Genomic DNA, 22006 nt, shown 5'->3' with positions numbered 1-22006 from the left:
CGTTGGAGGGCATCTTTAACCACTTGGGAAGGGAAATTGCGGTCTCTAAAGAAGGAGGCCATCTGGTGTGTTCTGTGGTGGAACTGGTCCTCCTGGGAGCAGATATGGCGGAGGTGGAGGAATTGGGAATACGGAATGGCATTTTTGCAAGAGGAGGGGTGGGGAGAGGTGTAATCCAGGTCATTGTTTTTATCACGTAGGAAACTGGCAACACCAACATGTCCTTCCAGCCTGTGAAGCTGCATATTGCTCCAGCAATGCTTCGCATCATATTATCACCTCGAATGGAAATTATCTTGCATTTCACATATTTTGAAGCAGTTTCCTTTATTTGCATCTTATCAATGCACTGAATTTTGTAAGTTGGCAGATGTTTTGCAGCCATTGTGTTTGTTGAACCAGTGACTGCAACCCATGAACACAGTGCAATGAGATTAAACGTTGCTGAGTTTGCTTTATGTTAAACAAAAACAGAAAAGCTCAGCAGGTCTGGCAGCATCTGTGGAGAGAAATCAGCATTAACGTTTTGGGTCGAGTGACTCTTCGTGTTTTCAGGAAACTCCGATTTCTCTCCACAGATGCTACCAGACATGCTGCACTTTTCCAGCAATGTCTGCTCTGGGTTTCTGATTTACAGCACCCGCAATTCTTGGTTTTATTTCTGTTTTACGTTAATGTTGCATGTGGCAAATCAGCTTCCAAACCTGTCCCAAACCATTTCAAATGTGCCTTATGTGAGAACGCTTCTTTCTCTCTCTCTCTCTTTCTTTCTCTCATACACACACTTTCTTTCTCTCATTCTGTCCTCTCTTCCTGACACTCTCCTTTTATTTCCTTTGCCTCTTTCTCTTATTCTTATGCTCTTTCCTTTTCTTTATTTTTAAAAATGACAGTATCTTCAGAAATCAATGCTTAATTGGACCTTAGTTGTCTGAGTTATGTATCATTTATTTCAGATTTTATACACAGGGATTGTTATTTATGCTCCAGCATTGGCATTAAATCAAGGTCTGTATGACTTTTCTGTCTCATCATTTGTCAGTTCAGCAATAATAACAACGGCCTTCAGTACCGATGATTCAGATGCATTTATTTCCTTGCTTTTAGTGACAAATTTCAACCTCTGGGGTTCGATTATTTCAACTGGAGTAGTCTGTACTTTCTACTGCACTCTGGTAAGTTAAGGTAATTGAGCTGGTGAAACTGGTGGTGAACAGCATACATTTAAGTTTATTCGCCAAAGGAACTGATGAAGAAGAGAATGTCTTTACACAGAATAAGCTTGCACATGGAATTGAAAAGTGTGGTGCTAGAAAAGCACAGCAGGTCAGGCAGCATCTGAGGAGCACAGGCATAGACCTTGGGTGAAGCGCAATCTATCAAATAATTTTAAAACAGTCTAGGTGGAGGCTGGAGAAAGAGGATAATGGGAGGGTCTGGGGAATGAGCAGCAAAGTGGGAATCACCCACTTCTGGAGGAAAAACATGGAGGTGAAGGGACTGTTTTAGTCTTCACTATCAGCACAGACTAGTTGATAAGACGAGGGAGTAGAAATAGGCCATTCAGCCTATTGAGTCTGCTCCACCATTCAATGAAGTCATGACTGATCACAACCACCTGAAGAAGGAGCAGTGCTCAGAAAGTTAGTGCTTCCAAATGGACTATAACCTGGTGTTATGTGATTTTTAACTTTGTACACCCCAGCCCGACACCAGCACCTCCAAATCATGACTGGTCTGATAATCCTCAACTCTACTTTCCTTAGTTTTCCCTATAACCCTTGATTTTCTTCCTGATTATAAATCTGTCTATATCTCAAAGCACTTTCCAGCCAAAATAATGAAATATTTTTAAATCAAGGTTGCAAACAGATTCCAGTAAGAGCAATGAGATAATGATTTTTTTGTTAATCAGTTCATGGGATGTGGGCATTGCTGGCTGCACAGGTATTTATTGCCCAGCCCTAGTTGTCCTCGAGAAGGTGGTGGTGAGCTGCCTTCTTGAACTTTTGCAGTCCATGTGCTCTAAGTAGATCCACAATTCTGTTCCAGGACTTTGGGAAGGGATGGTGATATATTTCCAAGTCAAGATGACTTGGGAGAACTTGCATATGATGATGTTGCCATGTATCTGATTCCCTTGTTCTATAAATCGAAGTGGTCGTCTATTTGGAAGGCCCTGTCATAAGTACATAGGAACAGGAGTAGGTCATTCAGCCCAACAGGCCTGCCCCAACATTTAATATAATTATGGCTGACTGAACATTTCAATGTCTTTCACCCACACTGTCACCATAATGCATCACACCATTGATAATCAAAATTTTATCAACTTTTAAATGTAATCAAAGACTGAGCTTCCACAGTCCTCTGAGCTGGAAAATCCCAAAGATTCACAACATTTTGAGTAAAAAACTTCCTCCTAATCTTGGATCAAAGTTATATCTCCCTTATTTTTCAATTGTGCCCCTGGTTTTAGACTCCCCAACCAGGGTAAAACAAAATACCTCCCCTGTCTACCCCATTAAACATTTTGTAAGTTTAAACAAGATCATCTCTCATTCTTTGATACTCTATGGAATACAGGCCCAGTTTTCCCAACTTGTCTTCATAGGATCCCTGTCATCCTGAGAAAAAGTCTGGTGAACCTTTGTTGCACTTCCTCTATGGCAAAAAGCAGTATTTGGAGACCAAAACTGCATACAATACTTCAGGCATGGTGCAAGCCAACTCCTATACAACTAAAGCCAATCTTCACTCCTCTGGTACTGTCCAAGCAGCCTTAATGAAGTTGTGCCATCCATCTTATAGATGATGCACACACTGCTCCAGAGAGTCAGTGGTAGTGAGAATGAATGTTTGTGGATGTGGTGGCAGTCTGGTGGGATGCTTTGTCCTGGACGGTGTCAGTCTTCTTGAATGTTACTGGAGCTGCAGTCATCCAGGCATGTGGGGAATATTCCATCGTACACTTGTCTTGTCCCTTGCAGATGACGAACAGGCTGTGGATAAATAGGAGGTGAGTTACTTGCTGCTAAGTTCCCAGCCCTTGACCTGCTGATGTCCCCAAAATATTTATGTGACTCATCTAATTCAGTTTCTGATCAATTGTAATGGAGGATTCAGTAATGATAATATATTAAATATATTAAATGTCAAGGGGCAATAGATAATTTCTCCCTTGTTGGAGATGACCACTGCCTTGCACTTCCACGGTGTGAATAAAGGATAAATATTGGCCAGGACACCTTTCTTGTTGTTCTTGTGCAGTGGGATCTTTTCTAACTGAATGCAGTTGAAAGCAGGGCTTTTCTTTAATATATCAGTTAAAAACAAAAGCACTTCTCACAGTGCAGCAGTGTCTCAGTTACAAGTTAGCTGGTATCTGAATGAAAGAACACTTAAATCCTTGGAGTGAGACTTGAGCCAACAAGCTTCTGACTTTTAGGCAAGTGATTACCCACTGAGCCAAGGCAGTCACTTAACACTTGGATATGATACTTTTCCTTCTCTTTGCTTCAGGGAGGTCTCAAAGCTGTTGTGTGGACAGATGTATTTCAGATTGTCATCATGGTGATTGGGCTTGTGGCAGTCATTGTTCAAGCCATAGTAGTGAAAGGGGGCATCAGTAAGGTACTGAATACTGCTGATCACGGGGGCAGACTAAACTTCTGGAAGTAAGTATTGCAAAGGTATGTTCCTTTAATTAACAGGATCTATTAACAATGTGCTTTATAATTTAACGTCCAACATCTGTGTTCAGTTTTGACCCCAATCCGTTCCACCGACATACCTTTTGGACGATTGTAATAGGAGGAACTTTCACATGGACTGGGATCTATGGAGTGAACCAGGCCCAGGTTCAGAGATACATCTCTTGCAAAACACAAACTCAAGCCAAAGTGTGAGTATTAGTTTGTCATCTTAATCTTGCAATGGTCTGAAATTCAGTAATACCTCATTTTTAAAATTCTCAGCCTTGTTTTCAGATCCCTCTCCTTACCACTCCAACCTCCAGCAGCCATACAGGCCAACACCATTTCTACACTCTTCCAATTCTTGTCTTTTGAGCATCCACAAGTTTAATTGCTGCACAATTGCAGCCAATTCATTCCTTAGGCCCTAAGCTCTGAAATTCCTGTGTAACTCTCTCCATCTTTCCCTTCCTTTAAGCCTTATTGCTTTGACCAGTCATTTGGTTGACTATCTGAATACCGTATGCAGTTTAGCTTCAAATTTTGTCTCAGTACCCTCCAGTGAAACACCTTACATTAAAAGTACTATAGTGGTATTTCATTATTGAAATCATGCTAATAAATAATTTCTTAGTTGATTGAATAACATGTTCAGAGGAACAGGAACTCTAAATCTAAGCAGTAAAATTTAAGGGTGGCACGGTGGCACAGTGGTTAGCATTGCTGCCTTACAGCGCCAGAGACCCGGGTTCAATTCCCGCCTCAGGCGACTGACTGTGTGGAGTTTGCACGTTCTGTCCGTGTCTGCGTGGGTTTCCTCCGGGTGCTCCGGTTTCCTCCCACAGTCCAAAGATGTGCAGGCCAGGTGAATTGGCCATGCTAAATTGCCCGTAGTGTTAGGTTAGGGGTATGGGTGGGTTGCGCTTTGGCGGGGCGGTGTGGACTTGTTGGGCCGAAGGGCCTGTTTCCACACTGTAAGTAATCTAATCTAATCTAATATTCTTTTCTACATTAGCAGATTCGGATTCTGAATTACTAGATATTGTCAGTGTTACAAAGTTTCAACCTGGGGAGGAGAAAGGATCTATTCTGAAGATAATTTATACTGGACTCTAAACTCTCTGCACAGATCTTAACAGAACGGCTGAGTTTCTCCAGCATTCTGTATTTGTTTCAGACTCCAACATCCACAGTATTTTTTCTTTGATTAGCAGAAAAGATGGTCGACAAACAATGGCAGACATTTAAAACAGTTCAACTCTCACAGCAAAGGCATATCCCAGTGAAGGTGAAGGGTTCTAGGAAAGGGATAAACTGACTATGGTTATCTAGGAAAGTTAAGGACAGTAATTAAAAGAAAAAAGTCATGTGGCAAAGATTAATGGTAAATCAAAGAACTGACCAACAAAAAAATTAAAAGCAATGGGGTAAATAAACTATGAAGGTTAAGTAACATAAAAACAGACGGTAAGATCTTCTTTAAACTTCTAAAAAAAAGAGAGAAGCAACAGTGCAGGACATATGAGATATTGCACTTTTGCAGGAAGAATAGAGGAGCTGATTTTATTTAAACGGAGAAAATTGCGAAAAAATGCAGCACAAAGGGTTTAGATCATAGTCAAGATTAGACTGGTGCTGGAAAAGCACATCAGGTCAGGCAGCATCCGGGGAGCAGGAAAATTGACGTTTTGGGCAAAAGTCCTTCATCAGGAATTGTGCTTTTCCAGCACCACTCTAATCTTGACTCTAAAATCTAGCATCTGCAGTACTCACTTTCGTCTAGTCAGTTTTAGATCATAGAATCCTTACAGAGTGGAAACAGTCCCTTCAGCCCAACAAATCCGCACTAATCCTCCAAAGTTTGACCCACCTAAACCCATTCCCCTACATTTAACCCCTGCCTAATGCATCCAGCCCATACACCCCTGAACACTGTGGACAATTTAGCATAGCCAATTCATCTCACCTGCACTTCTTTAGATTGTGAGTAGAAACCGGAGCACCCTGAGGAAACCCACGCAGATACAGGAAGAATGTGCAAACTTCACACAGTCACCCGAGGCTGGAATTGAAGTCAGGTCCCTGGCGCTGTGAGACAGCAGTGATGACCACTGAGCCACCGTGCCACTCCAAAGGAGTGTTTTGGGATCCTTGTGCTTGAATCACAAAAAGCTAACATTGAAATAACAGCGAAGGCAAATGGAATGATGGCCTTTATTTCAAAAGGAATGAAGCATAAAAATAGGGAGGCCTTGCTACAATATGCAAGACACTAATCTGACCAGAGCTGGAAATACAGTAAACAGCTTTGAGCTCCTTATGTAGAGGTTGTTGAGAGAAGTTTCATTTGGCTGATCCTGGGTATGGAGGGATTTTTGTGTGAAGAAAAGTTGAATAGGTACTCATTGTACTCATGGGAGTTTAGAGGAGTGAGAGGAGACCATAAAATTATTCAGGCACTTTATAGGTTAGATGCGTAGAGGTTGTTTGTCATCCTGAGATAGTCTAGAACAAGAGTTCGGAGTTGCTCATTCAAAATGGAGATGAATAGGAATTATTTCTCTCGGAGGGTCGTGAATCTATCGAATTCTTTATCGTGGAGGGCTGTCAAAGATGTCTTGTAAAATACATTCAAGGTTGATGTAAGTTTTTAAACATCAAGGGAATCAAGGTTTACAGGGATAAGATGAGAGAATGGAATTGAGGATTATCCGATTATCCATAGTTATTGAGTGGACTTGATGGGCTGAATGGCCTACTTCTGCTCCCACAGCTAATGGTCTGAAGACTGATCTGTTTCATATGAGTAGGTGTCTAGCCATAGTTGACAAAAGGCTGCAGACACTCCACTAGACAGTGTCTGATATAAGCATGCAATCAATATATATTTCAATGTCATTTATTCTGAAGTTTGGATTTTTGAATTTGAATTGTAGCAAATAGAGTATTTTATGTATTTGAAGAGGTTTAATGATTAATTTGCCAATATGTCTGTAGCCATGGTCATTCCTCTTAAAACTGAGAGAGATAGTCTCCAAGAACAAATGGGTTTATGTTTTATTGGGAGAGCTAATGAGCAAAGAAAGTACACAGAATAGTGTATTAGGCTTTCTGGTGACATACTGTGGATTTTTAAAATATCTTAGTGGGGAATACCCATAGGTTGAAGATAAAACTTTCAGATTTAGTTTCTGTTTGGGGCAGTTCTGCAGAGTTCTTAGCTGAAGCTGCAAGTGTAAAATAGTTGCTTCTAAGAAAGGGAGAAGATGGTTCAGCATTGTTTTAAAAAATAGATTACTTCAGAGTAAGGAGTTTAGTAATAGCTCCAGATGAGAAGTGTTTGGTTAAACACTGTGAAGGGGTATTTGGAGCTGAGAAAGTTTAATCTCAGTTTTATGAAGGCTGCAGGAAGAGGCGATAGATTCACAAGATGGGGAGTTGAAGCCAGAGTTAAATCAGCCCCTATAGGGGTGGTAGAGAAAGATATTCTGCTTCGTGTGAGTAATGTAAAGGGTTTTTGGGGATTAATTGAATTATATATATTTAGCATCTGTTTATGAATCTTTAAATGTATATTGTATATTATTGTTTAACTTATTCTATTCTATATCTCTTTCTTTTGCTTAATCGATTCATTGGGTCAGAGAGATCTACAGTACAGAAACAGACCCTTCGGTCCAACTCATCCAAGCTGACCAGATATCCTCTGTAAATCTTGTCCTATTTACCAGCATTTGGCCCATATCCCTCTAAACTCTTCCTATTCATATACCCATCCAGCTGACTTTTAAATGTTGGAATCCACCACTTCCTCTGGCAACTCATCCCATATACGCATGACCCTCTGTGTGAAAAAGTTGCCCCTTAGGTTTCTTTTAAATCTTTCCCCTCCCACTTTAAACCTATGTCCTCTGGTTTTGGACTCCTCTCCCCTGTGGAAAATACCTTGTCTATTTATCCTGTCCATGCACCTCATGATTTTATAAACTTCTATAAGGTCACTCCTCAGCCTCCGACATTCCAGGGAAAACCGCCCCAGCCTATTCAACCTCTCCAGATAGCTCAAACCCTCCAACTCTGACAATAACCTTGCAAATCTTTTTTTCAGATTAGATTAGATTCCTTACAGTATGGATACAGGTCCTTCGGCCCAACAAGTCAACACCTTTTCTGAACCCTTTCAAGTTTCACAACATCCCTCTACAGGAGGGAGGCCAGAATTGCACACAATACTCCAAAAGTGGCTGAACCAATGTCCTGTACAACTGCAACATGACCTCCCAACTCATTTACTCAATGCACTGACCAATAAAGGAAAGCATATCAATGCCTTCTTCATTATCCTATCTACCTGTGCTGCACTGTCCTTTGTTCTGTGTTCTATGGAAGTGCTCAAGAAGACTTGTACATTAAGGAAGATTTGGGACTTAGAGCAGGTCAGCCATGATCTTAATGAAGGGCAAGACAGGCTTGGGATGGGAATGACCTGCCCCAGTTTCTGATGTTCTCATATTCTGTTATTGGAAAGTTAAGGACATTGGCAACATTGTATGCTAATGTTTGAGTGAGTCACCACCTTGTTAAAAACACATACAGAAAAAAGTATCAAGCCAGGTTTCAGTCTGGGACCTAACATCATAATAATATCAGCAGGGATCATAAAATGGGTTAATTGGTTAAGTTTGAGGGGCGTCATTTCACATCAACCTCAAGGTAGGCAAGGCAGCAAAACTACCACAGCTGATCGAAACCACACCTTTGGTTTCTGCAGTGCACTCAAGCCAACAAAACTAACCAATGTTCATGCTTTTACTTCTCAAAACTCCAAACTATTTGTGACTTTAACCTTGTTTTAGTGGCCTAGTGGTAATGTTGCTGGACTAGTAATTCGGAGGTCCAGGGTACTGCTGTACGGAGAAAGATTTAAATGGCAGCTGGTGGAATTTAAATTCAATGACTTAATCTGGAATTGAAAGCTAATCTTAGTAATAATGACCAAGGAACTATCTTTGATTGTTGTAAAAAAATGGTTTCCTACTGGCTAATGGTTTCCCTTTAGGGAAAGAACCCTATTGAGCTTACCTTGTCTGGCTTATATATGTCTCCATGCCCGCAGTATCGTAATTGACTGTTATCTGCCCTTTGAAGCAACTGAACAAGGCACTAAGTTCAAAGGCAATCAGGGATGGGCATCAAATGCTGGCCTTGCCAACAATGCACAAAGCCATTAAAAGTATTTAAACAAAAACCCTTTATCTCAGGTTCTGTCTTACAGATGAGACACATTTGTTCTCTCCGGTGGACGTAGGAGATCCCATGTCACAGGAGTCGGCCATTCAACCCTTCAAGCCTGCCCTACTGTTCCAGACTGTGGAGGATCATCTCCTCAAACCTATTTTCCTGCACTATCGCCATGTCCCTTAATGTTATTAGCTTCCAGAAACCCGTTAAGTTCAATGCTTCCACAGCATCCGGAATAGAGAATTCCAAAGATTGACCACCCACTAAGTGAAGAAATTCCTCCTCATTTTTATTACTCCAAACCATTTCAGGCAATTATAATGAGAGAATTTTTAAAACAAATTGGATCTTTCTGCCTGTTGTATTTAAAATGATATTTTGTTCTGTTTCAGTGCACTCTACCTGAATCTGGTTGGACTGTGGATTATGCTTGTGTGCACAGTCCTGTCAGGATTGGCAATGTACTCTCTCTACTACGATTGTGATCCTTGGACATCTGGGAAGGTTACAGCTCCAGATCAGGTTCATCATTTACTGACTGTTCTGTATTTTAAGAATGTGTCTGATTGCATGCAATTCTGGTCTCCTTCCTATTGGAAGGATGTTGTGAAACATGAAAGGGTTCAGAAAAAATTTACAGGGATGTTGCTAGGGTTGGAGGATTTGAGCTATTGGGAGAGTCTGAATAGGCTGTTTTCCCTGGAGCGACAGAGGCTGTGGGGCAACCTTATAGAGGTTTATAAAATCATGAGGGGCATGGATATGGTAAATAGACAAGGTCTTTTCCCTCTGGTGGGGGAGTCCAGAACTAGAGGGAATAGGTTTAGAGTGAGAGGGGAAAGACATAAAAAGGACCTAAGGGGCAACTTTTTCACACAGAGGGTGGTACGTGTGTGGAATGAGCTGCCAGAGGAAGTGGTGGAGGCTGGTACAATTTAAAAGCCATCTGTATGGGTATATGAATTGGAAGGGCTTACAGGGATATGAGCCAAGTGCTGGCAAATGAGACTAGGTTAGTTTAGGATATCTGGTCGGCATGGACGAGTTGGACCGAAGGATCTTTTTCTGTGTTGTACATCTCTAATGACAATACACATAACTGCTGTACCCAGTGGGGGTAACATTTGCACTTGAGGAAGAAAGTCAACATTCCATACCCTACTGATGTTTCAGGGAGCTAGTTCCATATTGTCCATATATGCTGGTTTTTAGATGCAAAGTTAAACCAATGCACTAATGCTCCTACAGATGAATGTAAAAGATCCAACGACCACCATTTCAAGCAAAGCAGGGTTAAGTATCACCCTGGCATTGTGACATCTTTATTCTTTGACCAATATTGTTAACACAAATAATCCAGATAATTATACCAATGGCTCTCTTTAGTCAAGATCTCCATTATCTCTGCATAACTTGAATACCAGGATGTTCAAGTGAAAGGTAAATTGATCATTTCTCTTTGAGAGGAGTTGCTATGTGCAAGTTGGCTGCCACATTTGCTATATTAGAAAAATGACTGCACTTCATTGCACCACACTTCATTGGTGCAGATGCTGGGAAAATATTTTAAGAAAAAGAAAGTGTTGGAAAAACTCAGTAGTTATGGTAGCATCTGACAGAAAGAAAAAAAGAGTTATGGTTTGAGTCCAATATTCAGAACAAAAGAAGATACTTTTGAAGGACAGTTCTAATGGACTTGAAATGCTAACCCTGTTTCTCTGTTCTCAGGTACTGCCTGACCTGTTCAGTTTTTTCAGCATTTTCCCTCTTATTAATGTGGTTTAATGCAGTTAATTGAGGAATAAATATTTACCCAGGAGATCAAGGAGAACTTTCTGTCTTCTTCAAAATAGCTATGGTAGCTTTTAGATGCTGTTGAGAAAAAAAAGGTCTCATTTTAATAGCTTATCTGGAAGGTGTTTTTATATGCAGCATTTTGTGCAGAGCTGTAAATTTTCTACAGACTATTGCCCACATAGTTACCTGTGTGTTAGATATTTTCTGTACCTGTACAGTTACCTGAATAATCAGTTTGTGCTCACTTCTTGATTGTGTTATTTAGTTAATGCCCTACATGGTGCTGGATATTCTGGGAAGTTACCCAGGGCTGCCAGGTCTCTTTGTGGCGTGTACATGTTGTGGGACTTTAAGGTATGTTAGGACAGTAGAACAGAGCATCTGACACTGAATCAAATTAAATCAAACTTTCTCAAAATTTATGGTAATAAAAGTTTTGTCTGGTGAAGGACTGACAACGATTGCCTTTTAAGTGGTGCTTTTTAACTTCTCCCACTGCAGCACAGTGTCATCCAGCATTAATGCACTAACTGCTGTGACAGTTCAAGATCTCATCAAGCCTCATTTCACAACCCTTTCTGAGAAAAGGCTCGCTTGGATTTCCAAGGCTATGAGTAAGTTGACCATCTTCTTCATTTGGTAACTTGTCATTCTGTAGTGCGAGAACACAGTGCTCGGGTTCAGTCACACTGAAATTGATTTCAGGTATATAGAACTTATGGAGTTCAGAAGAGTGAGAGATGAGCTAAAAGAACAAAAACATTTCTTGAGGCAAGTCAATGCTGAGAAAATATTTTCCCCAGCTAAGAGAACCTGGAACAGGTGGACATAGTTTCAGGATCAAGAGTTGGCCATTAGGCATTGAGATGAGGAGCAATTTCTTCACACGAAATGTTGCGCACCTTTGGAATTCTCACCCAGCGGGCTGTGGATGATCAGCTATTGAATATATCCAAGACTAAGGTCGATAGTGTTTTGGAGACTAAGAATGAAGGGATTCAAGGAGAGGGCAGTAACATGATGTTGAAGTGGAAGATCAACCATTATCTTAGAATGGGGGAAACAGGCTCAAGAATCCAAATGGGTAACTATTGTTTATGTTCTTTAAAATAAAGCCTCCTGAGAAAGAGTTATTCTTCCTCCAAAATTGTGGTGTGAATTTATAAGTCTTACCCACAGAAAATACATGGATGGAAGTTTTAATCATGTCTCCTCTGGAGGAATCAAACTGCCTGCTGAACACAGCTGGTTTCAGTTGTGAATTAAACACAATGGTAGAAAGCAATTACATTATAACACAAGAAAATGATCTCTATGACTTTCTCTCCCAAATGTTCTGGAGTCACTCTGAGACATCTTCGATCTTGGTATCGGGGTGGGGGTGGGGGAGGGAGATATCATACCTGGTATGCAGTCACAGCAATGCCAGTCTAATCCCCCTTACAGTTGAATTCCAATAGATAATGCATTCCCACATTTTTCACTCCGCCCCAGTGCAGAAGACCCATCATGCAATGAATTTGGCTGTTGTTGCTCTCCCTTCAGAGGCCATTCCCATTAACTGTATCCAAAGTGAGGTATCTGTTTGGCTGGGAATAGCTACCGGAGACTCCTGCACTGCCTGCCTAATCTTCTTGATGTGCCTAATGATCAGTCTCCAATGTGACCAATTTTCTACATGTGTTATTCACGATACTCACTGCTTCAGCTCTGAAACCTGGGTTTCCAGGTGCTGTAGCTAGATACACTTCCTGTATGTATGTTGTCCCCAGTCACTGGAAATGTTCCCAACTTCCCACATAAAACAGGAAGAGCATACCATGACTTTGAACTCTCCTGCCATGATTTAGCACTTTAAACTATTTGGAAGATGCCTAATATCAAATATTATGAATTACTCCAGGTACCTATTCCTTGGTCCTCATTAGTATAGAATATAGTACAAAAACCCAAAAGGCAAAAATCACCTTTGTACCGAATTCTCACCTTACCCCAAATACCAGCTCACTCTGGCTGTATCTCACTCAGAATACTTCCTCTCCCAATCTCTTATGAAAAGCACAGAACTGTACTCAGCTTCAGAGTACCAGCAGGAGGCAGTGATGTAGTGTTAATATCATGAGACCAAGAAATTCAGAACCCCTGTTCTTGAGACTTAGGTTCTAACCTCAACATGGCAGCTTGTGAACTTTATATTAAATTTCTTCTTTTAAAAGGTTGACCTAATGGAGACCAAGTAACCACTGTTGATTGGAATTCCCTTCCTAAACCTTCAGAGTTCTTCATTTCTTTCCCCTCATTTACAATCTATCTAAAAATCTACTTCCTTTACCAGGAATTTGGTCACATGTCCTAATCTCTCCTTATGTAGCTTCTTCAAACACATTCTCGAGAAGTACCTTGGGATGTTTACTTGGTTAAAGGCACTATATCAATGCAAGTTGTTTTATGCTTGGTAAAACTTCTAATTCACAGTCAATCTCATCATTCTGTACTCACCTTGCTTTTAGGTCTGCTGTTTGGTGCAGTATGTATTGGAATGGCTGGTTTGGCCTCACTAATGGGAAGCCTTTTACAGGTATTAAATAGTTTAATTGTTGGAGCTAAATTTGTTTCAGAGTTCTTTTCCTCTGCCTCAGAGAGGGGACTTTCTCCACACTCCAGGGCAAAAACCTGTCTCAGTCACTATTTGTCAACATATTAGGTGATCATTCCTCTCATAGCTTTTAGTACAGGCCTTCTAGTCCACAAATTAGTTGCTGCATTTCTCATATTGCAACAATACTTAAACAAAAGTGCTTCAATTATATAGGTGGAAGCATAGTTATTACAGAGGTGTGCTGTGACAAAATACAAGAAGATGTCAATGAACTAACAGAATGGGAGCGTCATTGTCAAATTAACTTAAATATTGATAAGTGTGAGGTGATACACTTTGGCAGGAGGAATAAGACGTCCAAATATTTCTTGAAAATAAGAGCCCAGGGAGGATAGAGGAGCACAGGGAATGAGGTTTATTCATACACAGACCACTAAAAATAGCAATACAATGTTAATAAGGTCATAAAAATGTTAACACAGCACTGGCATCTATCTTGTTATAGTAATGATGAAAGGGCCTGGATACCTTCACTAGAGTTCTACCACCAATCCTACTCCGTGTGCTAGTCTAGGTGCTTTCTAGTAGTTTGTGGAGGAGGATGTGCTACAGAAGCAGAGGCTGTTATGTTATGTAAGTATTTTTTTCAAATCAACCTGTTCAGAGACCTTATTACACACCTCTGAAGTAAATGGGACTTGAACCCAGGCCTCCTGGCTTAGAGGTATGGACACTATCACTGCACCACAAAAGCCCCAAGGTAATGTTTATTGCAATTGAATAACTCTGTAAGGGTTGGATTAATTCTTACGCGTGTTATCTATTACTCACGATAAGTAGCTAAGTCAGTGAGTTTCCATGAGGAACCTGGACTAGACTGCTGCTGGCCCAAATTTAAACTGCTCTGAACTGCCCGATGTGCCACCAAGCTGTGTTATATATTAGAGAGGGCTGAGTTTCAACCTGGGCCACTGGTTAGTCCTTTTATAGCCGTTAACTCATGCAACACATATGTAGAGGGATAGAATTGTAGAGTATGACGGTAATGTTAAATTTATACAGGACAGATCACACTTGGAATGACACATAGACTTATATAAATTAATTATGAAGGACTTTAATCTTTATGTTGATTGAATTAATCAAATTGGGAAGGGAACCTATGACACTGACTTCACTGAATGTATTAGGGGTAGTTTCCACGAGCAATATGTCATGGAACCAATCAGGGAGCATACTATCTTGGATCTGTTAATGGGTAATGAGGCAGGTTTAGTAAGTGACCTGAGTGAAAGATCTCCTACAAAGCACGCATAACATGATAGAATTTCATATTCAGTTCGAGAGTGAGTAACTTGGGTTAGAAACAGCTGTTTAAATAAAAGGGAATCACAATGAAACAAGGATAGAGTTAGCTAAAGTGAATTAGGTGGATCGATTAGTAGAAATGACAGTAATCAAGTAGGGACAGACATTTAAAGAAATAATTTGTAACTCAGCAAAAATACATCCCAGTAAGGAGGAAAGATTCTAAGAGAAGGGTAAACCAGACATGGCTCACTAAGTAAGTTAAGCAGTGTAATAAGATGAAAGAAAAAGCATATAAGAAGCCCAGACTCAGTGATTGTCTAGAAGACTGGGATAAGTTCAGAATCCAGTAAGGGAAGGACTAAAACAACAGTAAAAAAGAGAGAAAATAAATTATGAGAGCAAAGTAGCAAGGAATATAAAACTGACAATGAGTTTATTCAAATGTATAAAAACAAAGAGCTCAAAGTGGGCATGGGCCTCTAAGAAAATGAATCTGGGGAGATGGTTTTGGGTACAAGGAAATATCAGAGTTAAATGGATATTTTGTATCAGTCTTTACAGAGGAAGGTACTTCAAACATCCCATTAATACTGAATGATACTGGGAGGAATTTAGTGCCAACACCATCACTGAAGAAGTATTATCAGACAAACTAATGGGACTAAAGGCAGATAACTCCTCTCGTCCTGATTGCTTGCATCTTAATGCATCCTAAAAGAAGTAGTTATAGAGATAGTGGATGCATTGGTTGTAACTCTTCAAACATAGTTGGATTCTGAAGAAGTACTAGAAGATTGGAAAACTGTGTTAATATGACACTCCTATTCGAAAAGGGGAAGGAGGCAAAAAACAGGTAATTATAGGCCAATTAGCTTAACAACCGATGGTTGTTGGAAAAGTATTGGGATCAATTATTAAGGAAGTAGTAGCAGAACATTTGGAAAACCATTGTCTAATCAAGCAAGAGTCAGCATGGCTTCACGAAAGGGAAATTGTGCCTGTCTAATTTCTTAGAGTTTTTCAAAGAAGTCTCAACCAGAGTGGATAGAGGGGAACCAGTAGATGTATTGTATTTTGATTCCAGCAGTTATTGAACAAGGTACTTCACAAAAGGTTAAGTTATAAGAGCCCATGATGATGGAGGTAGTGTATTGGCAAAGATGGACAACTGGCTAATGGGCAGCAACCAGTGAGTGGGAATAAAGAGTTCTTTTGTGGGGTGGTGACCCGCGACAAGTGAGATTCCACAGCGATCAGTGTTGGGACCACAACTGTTTGAACTTGGAAGGAAGTGAATGTACTGTAGCCTAAAGTTGCAGATGACACAAAAAATAGATGAGATGATAGGTTCCAAGAGAAATATAAACAGTTTAGAGATAAATCAGGAGGTAAAATAAGTGGGCAAATAGAGTACAATATGGGAAAATGTGAAGTTCATTTTGGAAGGGAGTACCAAAACTAAAAGATGGGAATGGTGAGTAATCAGGAGGGTGAATGAAATGTTCATGTGGATTGGAGAATGAGTAGGTAAGTCTTACTGCAAGATGCTGGTGAGACCATATCTGGAGTGCTATGAGCAGTTTTGGTTCCTTTATGTAAGGAAAGATATCATTTCATTGGACGCGGTTCAGGTAAGGTTCATTTGGATGATCCTTGGTATGGACGGATCATCTTGTGTTCAAATGCTAAACAATTTGGGACTCTACTCACCGGAATTTATAAGAATAAGAGGTGATTTCATTGAAGCATCAAGGATTTTTAATGGGTTTGGCAGGGTAAATGCTAACAGGATGTTTCCCCTCATGGAAACTGTAGGGCTAAAGACCATTGTCTCAGAATAAATGGCTGCTAATTTAAGACTAAGATGAGAAGGATTTTTTTTCTCTGAGGGTTGAGTTTATATAAATCCTTGTCACAGAGAACTGTGGGGGACAGAGTCCTTGTGTATATTTAAGGCTGAACTAGATTCTTGATCAGTAGATGAATGAAGGATTATGGGGAAAAGGCAGGAAAGTGGATGTGAGGAACATTAGATCAACCATGATCCTATTGAATGACAGAGCATGCTTGAGGGGCTGAATGGCCTATTTCTTTTCCTATTTATTGTGGTCTTCTAGACATTTACTGCACAAAAGAAGGCCATTCAGCTCATGAATGCATGCTGATCCACGAAGATCCGACCACTATTTTCGATTTTTCAGTCCATAGCCCTGGAGACAATGGCAATGCAACTGAATATCTAATTATTGAAGGAATTCAATTATGAGTTTCTGACTCAACTGCCCTTTCAGGAAATGGGTTCCAGACTTTCACCACTTTCTGAGTGAAAGTAATTCTCCTCAACCCATCTTTGAGCCTTCTATCTCCGACTTTACATTTTTCCACCCAAATTATTGACCCCTCCACTAATGGAAAAAGTGTCTTCCTATCTCACTATCTGTTCTCTAACTCTATTAGGTCTCCTCTCAATCTTCTCTACTCAAAAGGAAAACAACTGCAGCCTACCCAATTTTTCCTCAAACTCAGACCATTTGGCCCAGGCAACATCCTGATGAATCTCCTTTGTGCCTGATCTCGTGCAGTCACAATCTTCATGTAGTGTGGTGACCAGAACATGGCTAAGACAGGAGTTCCAAATGCTATCTTAATCACCTTACTTACCTGTCCTGCTACCTTCAGGGATCTGCACACCAAGGGCCCTCTGATCTTCAGTCCTTTCTTCTCATTCATGGTGTAATCCCTTGCTTAGTTAGCCCTTCCCAATTGCATCACCTCACACTTTTATACATTAGAATTCCAATGGTCATTTGCCATTCCTTTTGCTCTGCCCTGCTCACTGATTCTCCTCCAATTTACAGCTGTCCCTCACTATTTACCACACTACGAATTGTTATGTCATCTATGAAGGTCTTGGTCATACCTTCTACATTTAATTCCAAATCATTAATGTGCATGACAAACAGTAAGAGCTCCAATACCAAGCCCTTTTGAACCCCACTGGAAACAAACTTCCAGTTACAGAAACATCCCTTAACGAGTACTCTCCACCTCCTGTCTTTCAGCCAATTTTGGATCCAATGTAACCCTTTGCCTTTAAATTCCCATGCACTCTTACTTTCTTGACCAATCTGCCATGAAAAACTTTATCAAAGGCCATTCTAAAATCCATGATGTATTATCCTCATCAACAACCCTGGTTACTTCCTCACAATATTCAATTAAATTTATCAAACATGACCGTCTCTGACCAAGCCTGTGCTGACTCTCCCTGTTTAATCTATGTCCCTTCAGTTACAGGTATTTTCTGTACCTCAGAATTCTTTCTAATAACTTCCCAACTACTGAGGTTAGGCCAACTGCCCTGTAACTTTCCAGTGTATCTCTTCCTCTCCTTTTAATAATGGGACCAATTTAGCAATTGTCCAGTTCTCTGGCACCTCACCTCTGGCCAGAGAGAATTTAAAATTTACTGCATGGACCCTATAATTCTCCTCTCTTGGCTCCTTCAATATCCTTGGATATATCTCATCTGGGTGTCCAGATTTATCCACCTTTTAAAGCTTCTAAACCCTCTCTCACTTCCTCTCCCTCTGTGTTGGTTTCTTCTAATATTTGGCAGTCCTCTATCCTGATATCTATATCTGTGTCATTCTTTTGCTTTGTGAAGACTTACAAAGTATTCATTGAGGACCATGCTCACACCTTTCGGGTCCACACACACTACTCTCTATGATCCCTAATGGACCCTATGCTTTCTCTACTCATTCACCTGTTCTTTTTTCTTAAAAACCCTTAGGGTTTTCAAATATTTTAATACTTTCTTATGTACTCACTTCCTAATTTCCTTTTAAACATTCCCCTGCACATTTTATAACTCTCAAGGGACCCTGCTGCATTGAGTCTTTGGTATCTGCTGTAAACTTCTTTCTTCTTTAATCCTAAACTTTACGTGTATTGACATCAAGGATTCTCCCGTCTTGGTCCTACCCTTTGTCTTTACAGGAACATATTTTCCATGTCATCTTCTTATTTCCTCCCTGAATTTCTCTCACTGCTCCAACAGTTTTATCTGAAAGTAGTTGCTCCCAGTCCACTTGGACTAAATTATATCTTATCTCAGTAAAAATGATCTTTTCTCCAGTTTCAAACTTTCATTCCTGGTCCAGCCTTATCTTTTGCTTTAACTATCATAAATCCAACTGAGTTACTATGTCCAAAATGCTCCTACCTGATGCACCTTCCCAGTTTTATTTCTGAAAATTAGATGCAAAACCATCTTCTTCCTTGTTGAACTTTCAATAATCTGAACAAATCTGGTCACCATGTCAGAAAAATGTTAGAATCGAATATAAAATATCCTTTATTGTCACATGTACTCAAGTATGAAAAGTTTACAATCTCACCCCACATGGTGCCATCTTAGTTACAGATCTTAGTCAAGAAGGCATAGTAGAACAAGCATTAAAACAAATTATTGAATGACAAGAGAACCAAGATGTGCAACTCTCAGCAAAGGCTGAACAAGCTGGGGTTGTTGTCTCTGGAAAAGAGAAGGCTGAGGAGTGACCTGAAGGGGATCTAGGAAACGATGAATGGGTTTAGTATGGAAAAGTAGGCCCACTAGATAATTGGAAAACTGGTTTTGAATAGTGATGTGTACAGTGGGACGAGGGTCATGGTGGTTAGATGGCACTATACCTGAACTAGTTATCCAGAGGCCTAGGCTAAAGCTCTAGGGACACAGCCTCAAACTGCACAATGCTAGATGGTGGAATTGAGATTTAGACTTTATTGTCACATGTATCCAAGTACAGGAGTACAGTGTAAAGTGTTCAATGTTGCCATCTTAGGTACAAAAAAACTTTGTCTCTTTTACCAAAGTTAAAAAAGTTAAGCATTACCTTCATAGATTAAATAGAAAAATAAAGAAATAAGTAAACATTCTTAATATAAACTAGAAAAATAAAGGAACAAAGTTAAAAATTAAAAGTTAAGCAGTTTTTGATAAATCCTTCACTTAGCTCACTCTCTGGGAGACCTTAGCTGCCTGTTAGTCAATTTGGAATATTGGGCTACTGTCAGTAATAGTGACTATCAAAGCTATCATTGATTGTTGCTAAAAACCCATCAAATACACTCATATACTTTAGGGAAGGAAATCTGTCATCCTTACCTGGTCTGGCCTATGCGTGACTCCAGACTGATTGCGATGTGGTTGACTCTCAATGCTCAATGGTCCAACAAGCCTAGTCTAGCTCAGCATAAAGACAACTAGGGCTGGGTAACAAATGCTGGCCTTCAAGTGATGCCCACATCCTTGAAGGATTTAAGAAAAACAGGCAGTCAACTCTTAAAGCCAACAGGGAATTCAGGAGAAAGTCACCACTGAAAGGAGTAATTCAGGTAAACATCACAAAGATATTTAAGAGAGAGTGAGATAAAAATATGGGTAAGAGGCACAGAAGGATATGTTGATGGGGAGAATGGAGTAGAAAGAAAATTGTGGAGGCTGTCTTTTATGGGATATAGCCTTTGCCAACAATTACCTTCCTGAAGGAGTTGATCTAGAGTGTTGGTTTCAAAATAGTACATTCCATGTTTTGGTATAGTCCCTCAAAATGGTTATCTAAAAACGTGACTTGCCCAAAAACTGAACTTCTTTATAATGTGCCATACATCATTTTATTTTACCCTGTGAAAAAAAACATACTTGGACAATTCAGCTTGGTGCTATGTTGTGCCAGACTTGTTATCTGTTTTGCCACTTGCACACTGGTTCATTCCATAAGAGACACTTGGCCCAGGATTGGCCAGAAATCTGGCAAAATCCTGAGTCCTGCAAGACCTTGGTCCCAATCTGCTCATTTTAGGAGAGCACATCTGTAATTGGCTGTAAAGCAGGAGTGGGGTGTCCTGACAATGGGAAAGATTCCTCTGAGAAGCAAGACTCATTGTTTTCTCAACAAATATTTGCTTCTAAGTACTTGACCTCCTCTGTGTCCTTACTTTTACAGGCAGCTCTCAGTATTTTTGGAATTGTTGGAGGACCAATCTTGGGACTTTTCACTTTAGGCATTCTGTTTTCCTGGGCCAATTGCATTGTGAGTATGACTTGCTGTTGGATAAGAGACTTAGGATACAGCTCCATCATGTGGCAATTCTTCCTTAGCTGTGGTTTGCGTGCAGTCTTGCAATTAATAATGAACTCTCAACTTTTAACATCAAATCTACACCACTTGAGAAATTCTAGTCCAATCCCACATTTGACTTGCAGCCAAGAAAATCCTTTCCCTATTGATTCTCAGGAATTGGATGCTTTTGATCATGTGGAATTGTATGAAACAAATAGTTGCATGATGGGAAAACTGGCCAACCCATGGATGTAACACAAGTTAACAAAGGTCAAAGCATTGCTAACCTACGTCAAGTCCTGCTGAGGTTAAGTCCACGTAAATTCTTTAACCTCGGTAGACCTCGGCACAGTTTAGTTAGCTGGCTCCACATAAATTCTTGGATACTGACTAAGTCTAGATAAGGACATTCCACAAAATCCTCTGAGCACCCAACAAAGATGATATTATGAGGTGACGTATGTGGCACAAGGTTTCGGGATGTCAATATGATAAACCTTGGAAGTAATAACACCGATCATAATTCAGTGTACAGGTTTAATGGATGACTAACCTCTAGTTATTGATAGCTATTAATAAGTTTTAAATATAAAGATTCCTGCTTTTCTCTCTATAAGTGCGAACTTGTAGGGGAGAGTCAGAGCTGTGGTCGGCTCTCTCTCTTTTCCAAGTTTAGCCACTCTGCATGCAGTTTCTTTGATAATAAAGACCGATTGTTTTGAGTTTTGTTTAGCTCTCACAGTCCTGTAGCTATTTTTAATCCATTTCTACATTTGGTGCTGCGAGCAATAACCAAATAAGCTGCTCGCAGACTGGCATTTATTAGCCCTGAATCTTAATGCCACTCATATAACTAAGGATTTTGCTGGGACATTTCTGGAGGCTGGAAGAGACAATGTCAACACGGTGGCATTGGAATCTAGACCATGCCAAGCCAGATAAGAATGACACATTTCCTCACATTAGATTTTAGAATGATCCAGCAGCTTCAGGATCATTGCTTATTTCATCTAATATCAGTTTTGTTTTCGTTTCCAGGTGTTAAACTAAATTCAGTTCTCAAAACACCAAGCGAGTTAAATTCAGATTCTCTGGACTATTTATGTAAAAAGTCTTTACACAAGTTTAATTTCCCACTCTGTTTCCTGCAACCAATTCTCAATTCATTACAATATATTGCCTCAAACCATGTGCTTTAACTTTGTGCACTAACCTCTTATGATGCACCTGAT

General features: G+C 40.1%; 1 protein-coding gene across 4 annotated transcripts in view; it reads left to right on the top strand.

The window, feature by feature from the left end:
• The window catches only part of LOC122559779 (sodium-coupled monocarboxylate transporter 1-like), a 35008-nt gene that overhangs the window by 5183 nt on the left and 7819 nt on the right, over positions 1-22006 (top strand). For all 4 annotated transcript variants that reach the window (XR_006314554.1, XM_043709790.1, XM_043709792.1 and 1 more), the window contains 9 exons: positions 957-1008; positions 1108-1175; positions 3523-3677; positions 3764-3904; positions 9329-9458; positions 10999-11087; positions 11235-11347; positions 13244-13311; positions 20658-20744. Coding sequence is in view for 3 of the 4 variants with exons in the window: in XM_043709790.1 (XP_043565725.1) it covers positions 957-1008; positions 1108-1175; positions 3523-3677; positions 3764-3904; positions 9329-9458; positions 10999-11087; positions 11235-11347; positions 13244-13311; positions 20658-20744 (903 nt within the window). In the remaining variant the exon portion in view is untranslated. The remainder of the gene's footprint in view (positions 1-956; positions 1009-1107; positions 1176-3522; positions 3678-3763; positions 3905-9328; positions 9459-10998; positions 11088-11234; positions 11348-13243; positions 13312-20657; positions 20745-22006) is intronic.

Source organism: Chiloscyllium plagiosum, chromosome 19 (genome assembly GCF_004010195.1).
Source record: "Chiloscyllium plagiosum isolate BGI_BamShark_2017 chromosome 19, ASM401019v2, whole genome shotgun sequence".
NCBI classification, from domain to species: domain Eukaryota; kingdom Metazoa; phylum Chordata; class Chondrichthyes; order Orectolobiformes; family Hemiscylliidae; genus Chiloscyllium; species Chiloscyllium plagiosum.
Note: the sequence above shows the minus strand (reverse complement) of the source record. Positions and strands in the feature narration are given on the sequence as shown.